Genomic DNA, 11,249 nt, shown 5'->3' with positions numbered 1-11,249 from the left:
TTACAACTTTATAACTAATTTCATTGGTTAGTGCTGGTGGAGGTTACTTTATTGGCCAACCGTAGGTAGCGTACTAAAATTGTCTCGGTAGGTTTGATACCCGGAAGCATGTGCACGATTTACAATTTCTGTAGCAGACGGAAAATGCTTGAATGTAGAAATGACTGAACTACTACCAGAACTAGCCGAGTTCAGAGTGAAAAGGGTGTGTAGTCATCGCTGTCCCAATGCTTAGATCATTTTGATTGTTATGTCGTACAGACTTTAATGTAATCTTGAAAACATTGAATTAAAATGACAACGAATGCCAGTGCATGTCAACAGACTGCCGTTTACCTTGCTACAACCTCATCATTCGTATTTGTATTGTGATTAATTTAATAAAGACAAAGTACTCTGTCAATTATACGTTCAGTACTCTGCCAACTTTTTCCAGTGAAGAAAAAGATTCGAAAAAGTAAAGGGGGGCAATTTATGGATGTCAGTTCCTCTATATATAGCCTGTTAAGGAACACAACATTTCAGAGGGTATATTCTTACTCTTTCATCAGATGAATGAAGTCGACATCAATTCTAAATGCCATTCAAAAGCATTAACCCAAGTTGACGCCAAATAAACACACAGTTTAAGTAAGAATTAGTTGAGGTATTAATATTGACAATTACAATGCTGATGTTACAGCTTAGAATAAAATTTACTCCCAATTTATCTCATTTATCTAACCTAAGTATAAACCCACAAAACAGGAAAAATATAAAATGTCCCAAGGGAGACCAAAACAATGCTTAATCTTAGGCCTTGGGTGATCTAGGCTTGGATTAGTCACTGTATGAACTTGTTTTCAGTACTGCTATTTTAATATATATTCTTTATGATGTGGGAGAAAGACTAATGACAGCTCAGTTGTATCATTGTTTGTTTGTAATGGTTATAACAACACATACCACATATATTCCTTCGGCGCGCTTACATTCCAATATTCCACTTGATGATATATATAATCTGTTTTGATTACAATATTCCACTTGATGACGTATATTTTCTATTTTTATTGCATGTGTTTTTTGTATATACAATTATTTTCCTTTTGTTGGCTCAGTGGTGAAGGGTGCTGCAGTTTGATCTGCAGAGTTACATCCCTTGATATGCAAGGATCTTCTGATTGTGGGTTCAAACCCAGGAATCAACCCAATTTTGATCCTTAGCCAGTTAGTAGCATATATTCCCAAACTATTCCTCAGGAGTGTCATTACATTAAAAATGAATGGTTCCTTCAAACCCTAAATTCTTAGACAAACCACACTTCTTGCCTTGCTTGTGTGTGTGTGTGTGTCTCTCTCTCTATATATATATATACGTAATATCTTCATTCATGTTGCTGATGCAGGCTGCTCCATCAATCTATTACATTTCGGAGTTCATCACCAAGGAAGAAGAAGAATCCCTTCTTGCTAATGTATATGCTGCACCAAAGCCTAAATGGACACACCTGTCAAATAGACGATTACAGAATTGGGGTAAGTATGTCCATGAATTTCCAATGTGACATAAATTGATGAATTATAAATGTCAATGAGTACTTTGTTAAGAATCAAGGAATATCATTTCAGATTACAACTAGGAACTATACACTTACAGGGCTCAGTTTAAGGGATGTTAACCTACTTGCACCAGGTGCAACCTAAGATGAAAACCTAGTTGCACAAGCCAAATTCCAGTTGCAATGTAGTGTGCTAAAACGTCAGATGTTTTGGTGCACATAAACATATTTCCGTGACGTAGTACCCATGAAATCATAGCAACACAGATACGCAGCTGATCCCTGTTTACAAGAGCTGTCATAGCCGAGAAGTGTCTACAAATGGCAATGTTTCAGTGCCATAGCTATTCAAAGTTTAGAAGAAAAATTAACTGACAAACTTCGATTTGTTATTGATTTATTTCTCAAAAATTGACTTGCACATGGTGCACTTTTGACTAATAACTAGGTTGCACTTTGTGATATGGAGTTGCACGAGTGCAAGTAACAAAGCACTAAATCGAGCCCTGACTTACGAACAGAGCTCAAGAAATTTCAGTTCTGCTTGTCATTGAAACATACATTTGAAACCAGTTAATCTGATCAGCATTACTTCTGAAACACTCATCCTATACAATTCCTGTATAGAACATCTACATGTAATGATGCAGGGGTGGAAATAACCCATTGCCCGATGCCTGAGTCCAGTGTTTTTTTCTGTCGGGCAAGCAAATTTGTATATCACACTGTACCGGTGTCCAGTTGACTTTCCAATATTAATTATGTTGTTTATTTAAAAATCAACAAAAAAACGGCCGGTATAGTGGAAAAATGATCAGGGCATTCAAGTGACTTTACATGTGCCACTGTACCGGAGTACACTAGCAATCTTAAAGTTATTTCTACCCCTGTGATGGGGACATTTCCATTCACAGATACATTATCAGTTCAGAAATATCTTCATCTGGATATGAATTTGACACTGTCAGTCGGACACTAGTTATAAGCAAATTAACACTGAATGTATGTATGTTATTCTTTAGTGGTTGTTTATTTTAAGCTTGTATGTCAATCTGGAGGTCCAGGTTACATCTGGTCTTCAGCAACCCATGCTTGTCGTAAGAGGCGACTGGCAGGATCGGGTGGTTAGGCTTGCTAATTTGGTTGCCACGTCATCGTATCCCAACTGTGTAGGTGGATGCTCATGTATTGGTCACTGGATTGTCTGACCCAAACTCGATTATTTATAGACTGCCGCTGATATAGCTGGAATATTGCTGAGTGTGGTGTTAAACAACAAACAAACAAATCAGTCTGGAGGGACACCAAACAATCCAGGCTTCACTCACATTGCCTTGACTTTGCCTATTTCAGGGGGCCTGCCTCACCCCAAGGGAATGATAGCAGAGGACATTCCTAAGGTTAGCATGTATAGTTATTAGGGGCTGAAAATATAATGTATAGTTCTGAAGATTAAAAGTACACATGGTTCAAATGAATGAACTCTTTTCAATTCAATGAGAAAAATACCTGTAAAAATTAACTTTTCGTAAATTAATATGTAATGCACTTAAATTAGAAAGAAAAAACAAGTGCTATTCACTGCAGCCTTCAACAGTTTCACTACATCAGGCTACAAGTTCACTACAACAGTGCTACAGGTCCACTACAACAGTCTACAGGTTCACTACAACATGCTACAGGTCCACTACAACAGGCTACAGTTTCACTACAACATGCTACAGGTCCACTACAACAGGCTACAGGTTCACTACAACATGCTACAGGTTCACTACAACATGCTACAGGTTCACTACAACAGTCTACAGGTCCACTACAACAGTCTACAGTTTCACTACAACATGCTACAGGTTCACTACAACAGGCTACAGGTCCACTACAACAGTCTACAGGTCCAGGCTAGGTCCACTACAACAGGCTACAGGTTCACTACAACGTAGCTACAGGTTCTACAACATGCTACAGGTTCCACTACAACATGCTACAGGTTCACTACAACATGCTACAGGTCCACTACAACAGGCTACAGGTTCACTACAACAGTCTACAGGTTCACTACAACATGCTACAGGTTCACTACAACATGCTACAGGTTCACTACAACAGGCTACAGGTTCACTACACAACAGGCTACAGGTCCACTCACTACCACTACAACATGCTACAGGTTCACTACAACAGTCTACAGGTCCTACTACAACAGGTTCACTACAACATGCTACAGGTTCCTACAACTACAACACAGCTACAGGTTCACTACAACATGCTACAGGTCCACTACAACATGCTGCAGGTTCACTACAACAGTCTGGGTCCACTACAACATGCTACAGGTCCACTACAACAGGCTACAGGTCCACTACTACAGGCTACAGGTTCACTACAACATGCTACAGGTTCACTACAACATGCTACAGGTCCACTACAACAGGCTACAGGTTCACTACAACATGCTACAGGTTCACTACAACATGCTACAGGTTCACTACAACAGGCTACAGGTTCACTACAACAGTCTACAGGTTCACTACAACAGGCTACAGGTTCACTACAACATGCTACAGGTTCCACTACAACAGGGTCCACTACAACAGGCTACAGGTTCACTACAACATGCTACAGGTTCACTACAACATGCTACAGGTTCACTACAACATGCTACAGGTCTACAGCTACAGGTTCACTACAACAGGCTACAGGTTCACTACAACAGTCTACAGGTTCACTACAGGTTCACTACAACATGCTACAGGTTCACTACAACAGGCTACAGGTTCACTACACAACAGGCTACAGGTTCACTACAACATGCTACAGGTTCACTACAACATGCTACAGGTTCACTACAACAACACAGCTACAGGGTTCACTACAACATGCTACAGGTCCACTACAACATGCTACAGGTTCACTACAACAGGCTACAGGTTCTACAGGGTTCACTACAACAGGCTACAGGTTCACTACAACAGGCAGGTTCACTACAACATGCTACAGGTTCACTACAACAGTCTACAGGTTCACTACAGGTTCACTACAACATGCTACAGGTTCACTACAACAGGCTACAGGTTCCACTACAACAGGCTTACAGGTTCACTGGCTATTCACTACAACATGCTACAGGTTCACTACAACAGGCTACAGGTTCACTACAACAGGCTACAGGTTCACTACAACAGGCTACAGGTTCACTACAACAGTCTCACTACAACATGCTATGGTCCACTACAACAGGGTTCACTACAACAGGCTACAGGTTCACTACAACAGTCTACAGGTTCACTACAGGCTTCAGGTTCACTACAACATGCTACAGGTTCACTACAACATGCTACAGGTTCACTACAACAGGCTACAGGTTCACTACAACAGGCTACAGGTTCACTACAACATGCTACAGGTTCACTACAACAGGCTACAGGTTCACTACAACATGCTACAGGTTGCTAGGTTCACTACAACAGGCTGCTACTACAACATGCTACAGGTTCACTACAACAGGCTACAGGTTCACTACAACATGCAACTACAGGTTCACTACAACAGGCTGCTACAGGTACACTACAACATGCTACAGGTTCACTACAACATGCTACAGGTCCACTACAACAGGCTACAGGTTCACTACAACAGGCTACAGGTTCACTACAACAGGCTACAGGTTCACTACAACATGCTACAGGTTCACTACAACAGGCTACAGGTTCACTACAACAGGCTACAGGTCCACTACATCATGTTTCAAGTTGATTTGTAGCAGCTAACTTTGAGTGAATTGTTTCACTTTCGTGTTTCATATTTGTGTGTGTGTATGTTTACAGTGGCTGCTAACCCAGTGTGAGAAGATCGGCAAGCTGGGGGTGTTTGATGGGAAGATGCCAAACCATGTGTTGGTCAATGAGTACCTGCCTGGACAGGGCATCATGGTCAGTGGTCAGGGGAAACAACTCATACGACTATCTACAGTATCCTGTCATTTACTCTTCACTCTCTCACTAGTTTATTCTAGACATATTACTTTTTGAGATCTGTTTTGCTTGAGGGGAAAAGGGTGTGTATTTATCCCCATGTTGTCATTACAGCCCCACGAGGATGGCCCCCTGTTCTACCCGACAGTGTCCACCATTAGTCTGGGCTCTCATACTCTGCTAGACTTCTACCACCACCTGAAGGACGTCCCTGACGAGGGAGATGGGGAAGAAACACAGGTGAGCATTTTACATTCTCATTGCTTTTGTCATTTTGTGTCAGTTAAGTTGGGAAAACTGAGAATTGTACCTCAGTGGCAGAGAGTTCAGAGCCTTGGGACGAAATTCTTCTGTAAAGATGTGAATGGATCTCACTGTTGTGTTTCACACTGAGCCTGTCATGTGTTAAGAGATCATATTGTGTGTTTCACATTGAGCCAGTCAGTGTTAAGGGATCATATTGTGTGTTTCACACTGAGCCTGTCAGGTGTTAAGGGATCATATTGTGTTTCACATTGAGCCTGTCACATCATATTGTGTGTTTCACATTGAGCCAGTCAGGTGTTAAGGGATCATATTGTGTGTTTCACATTGAGCCAGTCAGGTGTTAAGGGATCATATTGTGTGTTTCACATTGAGCCTGTCAGGTGTTAAGGGATCATATTGTGTGTTTCACATTGAGCCTGTCAGGTGTTAAGGGAACATTATGTGTTTCACATTGAGCCTGTCAGGTGTTAAGGGATCATATTGTGTGTTTCACATTGAGCCTGTCAGGTGTTAAGGGAACATTATGTGTTTCACATTGAGCCTGTCAGGTGTTAAGGGATCATATTGTGTGTTTCACATTGAGCCTGTCAGGTGTTAAGGGATCATATTGTGTGTTTCACATTGAGCCTGTCAGGTGTTAAGGGATCATATTGTGTGTTTCACATTGAGCCAGTCAGGTGTTAAGGGATCATATTGTGTGTTTCACATTGAGCCTGTCAGGTGTTAAGGGATCATATTGTGTGTTTCACATTGAGCCTGTCAGGTGTTAAGGGATCATATTGTGTGTTTCAGAATGAGCCAGTCAGGTGTTAAGGGATCATATTGTGTGTTTCACGTTGAGCCTGTCAGGTGTTAAGGGATCATAGTGTGTGTTTCACATTGAGCCAGTCAGGTGTTAAGGGATCATATTGTGTGTTTCACATTGAGCCTGTCAGGCGTTAAGGGATCATATTGTGTGTTTCACATTGAGCCAGTCAGGTGTTAAGGGATCATATTGTGTGTTTCACATTGAGCCTGTCAGGGCGTTAAGGGATCATATTGTGTGTTTCACATTGAGCCTGTCCGGTGTTAAGGGATCATATTGTGTGTTTCACATTGAGTCAGTCAGGTGTTAAGGGATCATATTGTGTGTTTCATGTTGAGCCTGTCAGGTGTTAAGGGATCATATTGTGTGTTTCACATTGAGCCTGTCAGGTGTTAAGGGATCATATTGTGTTTTCACATTGAGCCTGTCAGGGCGTTAAGGGATCATATTGTGTGTTTCACATTGAGCCTGACAGGGACCGTTCATAACTTATGGCTAGGGGGTGTGAATGGAGGTTGGGGGGGTCGAGGTTGTTGGTTGGTTCACCCATTTTGTTCTGGGGAGGTAGAGAGTTCATCAATTTTGTACATTTGAATCCTGAAAAATTATGGGAAGGAGGGGAGGTAATTGATTTTGTACATAAATTTTAGCAGGGGGCATTCACATTGTACATGTTTCTCCATAAAAATCATCATCACCCCCTTAGCCATAAATCATAAACGGACCCATGTTGTGTGTTTCAGATTGAGCCAATCAATGTGTTAGGGATCATGTTGTGTGTTTCAGATTGAGCAAGTCAGGGTGTTAAGGATCTTATTGTGTGTTTCAGGTCACGCTGGTTTCAAGAGAGTATGTTGCCAGTTTCAAGTTGGGTCAGTCAGGGAGTAAAGGCTTCATGTTTCATGTTTCAGACATCTCTCTGCTTCAAGGACCGGTACTTTCAGTCGATGTTGCTGGAGCCTCGCAGTCTTGTCCTGGTCATGGGGGACATGTACAAAGTTCATCTACACGGCATCGCGGAGACAACAGTCGACTCCATCACAGACCATGTGGCCAACATAGACATGTGCTCAATTGCCAAGTGTGGGGACACTTTACAAAGAGGCACTCGGGTCTCACTTACCATCAGAGTTGTGCCCAAAATACTTAAGTCAAAACTGTTTTTTGGAAAGAAATAACAAGATGGTTTTATGTGTATGGATGAATGTCTGATTTGTAAATAACTATGTTGTATCGCGACAAATATTCATGCCTTTGTCATTATTCCCCGCCGCGCGTTTTGCGTGAAGCGGGGCAAATAGTATTAGGCTCCATCCGTACGTACGAATTGGAATATCTTAAGAACCATTGATTAGATTCTTTTCATACTTGTTACCTAGGTTCATCACAGTATAAGAGAGGTCCCAGTCAGGTTTGGTGACCTTGACCTTCATTTCAAGGTCACAAGGGACTTTAACGTTTTACCCTTGTCAGCGGGATATCTCATGAACCGTTCACTGGATTTTCTTCATATTTGATACCAAGCTTCATATGGCGAAGGTGCAGGGCTAAGTCGATTTTGGTGACCTTCACATAAATCTGAATGTCACGACAACACTTTGAAGATTTCAGCATATTAGCCTGCATCCTAAAGGTCACATGTAAGGTAAAACACAACTTTGTACATTCTGATACCTTTCGGTATGGACTTACAGTTACAAATGATCAAAAATGCAAATTCAACTTATAAAGTTGAAAAATGACGCGATGAAAAAACCCCGCAAAATAAGAGTTCAAACGATTCACTAAATTCACCCCAGCTGGGGTGAAAAGTGGTTTCAACAACTGTGCTGTGGTGCGCTCATGGCGCATGCGCAGTGAATAGGGTTGCGCAGCTTGGAAGCAGGATGTCTGGATTATAAGGTCGTGAGCAGGAGTAGTCTAATCTTGGTTGTGTACACAAACAACAAATTGTAAATAATCTACTCGTTACATAAAAGAACCTTGTTAAGGATCTAGATGATCTACTCAGCTATGTGTCAACCAGTGAGGCGTTCCACATTTCAAGACGGAAAACCTTCGCTGGCGGTGAGTACTCGAGTAGGCTTTGATGTGAGCTATTTTTCTAATGGTTTGTTGATATTTCACAGTCGCAAGCTTTTTATATGTTATGACAGGAGATTACCGATTTAACTATTTATATAATTTCATTTGACTAATTCACCACACGTTCTTACCGAGTCAATTTCTCAGTTCGATACTTAACATCAACGTCATTATTTAGCATTGTCAGAATGTCTAACTGTGATACAGATATGCCTTTGTCACAGACAAAACTCAACGTCTGTTTTATTGACACCTATGTGTCTGCCTGTCTGTCTGCTAATGACAATATGCAATACACAACTTCGATCACTGACCACGTGCAATTTGAACTTAACACCTATCAGTCTATACACCATAAACAAAACGCATTGATTTATTGCTCGTGCACCGAGTTCTGTCTCTGTCACATTATGTAATTACACAGACAGGCAGGTGTGATACTTGTACAAATGACATGTTATGGTGTCTGTTGATTGCAAAATGTTATACACAAAAAATTACCATGTCTTTACAAAACCCAAGTTCTCTATACACACACAAAGAGTGTATGGGCAAATGAACCAGCCAATGAAAGACTTCGTTACACTTAAGTGCACGCCCACTCGCTGTGACTGGGTTCGGTATCCCGGTTGCTTGGTTTCGAGGGAAGAAAAACCAAGTACAAATTATTGCACTTTTGATTTGCGATTGTACGCTTATAATTTGGTTATATGTTTTTTCATATCAGCAATGTATATTATATGTCATGACTAAGTGATAATTGTGTTTTAATTATGACCTTTAAGCTTGTCAGCGAGACATCTCAAGAACGGTTCCCTGGATTTTCTTCATGTTTAGGGAATAATTCAGCATGTTAACCTGCATGTTAAGCTTGTCAGCGAGATACCTCGAGAAACAATCACTGGATTTTCTGGCATATTTGACACCAAACTTCATCTGGGGAATGCGCAGGGCCCATTTGATTTTGGTGACCTTCACATAATTTTCAATGTCACAACGACACTTTGAAGATTTCAGCATGTTAACCTGCATGTTAAGCTTGTCAGCGAGATACCTCAAAAGCCAATCACTGGATTTTCATCATACTAGTATTTGACACCAAGCTTCCTATAGGGAAGGAATTGGTTATATACCTACGTTGGTTGTCAGTCAAGACGTGATGAGGTAATTTTACCACGATGTCGTATTGGCCACAGTCGGTTTACTCATGACTATCTGCTGAAAACGGATGGGGATGGACCTCCCATGTGTGGCTCTTGCGATGAAGTGTTCACCATCAAGCATATTCTGCTTGACTGTGTGGACTTTTCAACTGCAAGGGATTCACATTATGATGCAAGAAATCTGAAAGATCTGTTTTCCCGCGTGAGGGGGCATCTGATCGTAAACTACCTGAGGGAAGTTGACCTGTATCATAAATTGTAACTTTGTAAATAGAATAACAAATTGCTTGCTTTTGTATTTGGTGCTATGACATTTTCTGTTTTGAAATAGAAATGTAATGAATATATATGTTTTTAAGATAGAACTCTTTTGAACCTTGGACCAAAAATGGTAATGAATGGAAACTTGATCTCGTCACTATATGGCTGGAATAATGCCGATGTGACCTAAAGCCCAACTCAACTCAAACTCAACTATAGGCAGGGGCGTAGCTTCCATAATAAAATAAAGCCCGGGCTTACACATGTTTGTTGCTAAAAAGGCAGGGCAAGCCCTCAATATACTATCTAAATATGAAACTTTGTAACCTATCGGGCTTACACGAAAACATTGGCTTGCTACGCGCCTGATAGGGAAGGTGCAGGGCCCAGTCGATTTTGGTGACCTTCACTTAATTTTCAAGGTGACGGCGACACTTCGAAGATTTCAGCATGTTACCCTGCATGTTAAGCTTCTCAGCAGGATACCTGAAGAACCATTCACTAGATTTTCATCATATTTGACACCAGGCTTCATATAGGGAAGGCGCAGGGCCCAGTCACAACGACACTTTGAAGTTTTCAGTATGTTAAGAATGTCAGCAAGATATCTCCAGAACGGGTCACTGGATGTTCTTCATAGACTTTCAAGACTTCTCTTGAATGTTTTTTGATAAGCAAATTCTCTGTTACTATGTTTTGCATATTCCATACACCATGACATTCATGTCAAGGTCAAAGTGAGCCTTGAAAATATTTGTGTGTTTGAACAGCTACAGAGCAAGATATCAAGAGAGGTTGTCTGGTCATGTTTTGGTTAACATTTAACTTCATCTTAAACTCACTTTCATTACACTTTAAGCTTGATTTGATATTAATGATAATTTGTGTGTGTGTGTGTGTGTGTGTGTGTGTGTGTGTGTGTGTGTGTGTGTGTGTTTTTCTCACCTAAGAAACAACTGCTTGTTCCTCTCCAGAACGGGTCACTGGATGTTCTTCATAGACTTTCAAGACTTCTCTTGAATGTTTTTTGATAAGTAAATTCTCTGTTACTATGTTTTGCATATTCCATACACCATGACATTCATGTCAAGGTCAAAGTGAGCCTTGAAAATATTTGTGTGTTTGAACAGCTACAGAGCAAGATATCAAGAGAGGT

General features: G+C 40.9%; 1 protein-coding gene and 1 long non-coding RNA gene across 2 annotated transcripts; both read left to right on the top strand.

Annotated features, from left to right (window-relative positions):
- Positions 1–100: 100 nt before the first annotated feature.
- Positions 101–7,829, top strand: LOC124284456 (alpha-ketoglutarate-dependent dioxygenase alkB homolog 6-like). Its single transcript, XM_046720537.1, has 6 exons — positions 101–205; positions 1,389–1,518; positions 2,895–2,941; positions 5,366–5,470; positions 5,627–5,752; positions 7,496–7,829. Exons 1-6 carry the CDS (start codon positions 161–163, stop codon positions 7,760–7,762), a joined length of 720 nt encoding a protein of 239 aa, XP_046576493.1. The 5' UTR covers positions 101–160; the 3' UTR covers positions 7,763–7,829.
- Positions 4,405–5,068, top strand: LOC124284457. The gene is made up of 3 exons (XR_006900555.1): positions 4,405–4,468; positions 4,840–4,986; positions 5,032–5,068. It is a non-coding gene; the product is annotated as an uncharacterized LOC124284457 (long non-coding RNA).
- Positions 7,830–11,249: the final 3,420 nt, after the last annotated feature.

The sequence above is a fragment of the Haliotis rubra genome, unplaced genomic scaffold, assembly GCF_003918875.1.
Source record: "Haliotis rubra isolate DU_JTF1 unplaced genomic scaffold, ASM391887v1 Scf337, whole genome shotgun sequence".
In the NCBI taxonomy this organism is placed as follows: Eukaryota; Metazoa; Mollusca; class Gastropoda; order Lepetellida; family Haliotidae; genus Haliotis; species Haliotis rubra.
This window is presented reverse-complemented; position numbering and strand designations above follow the sequence as displayed.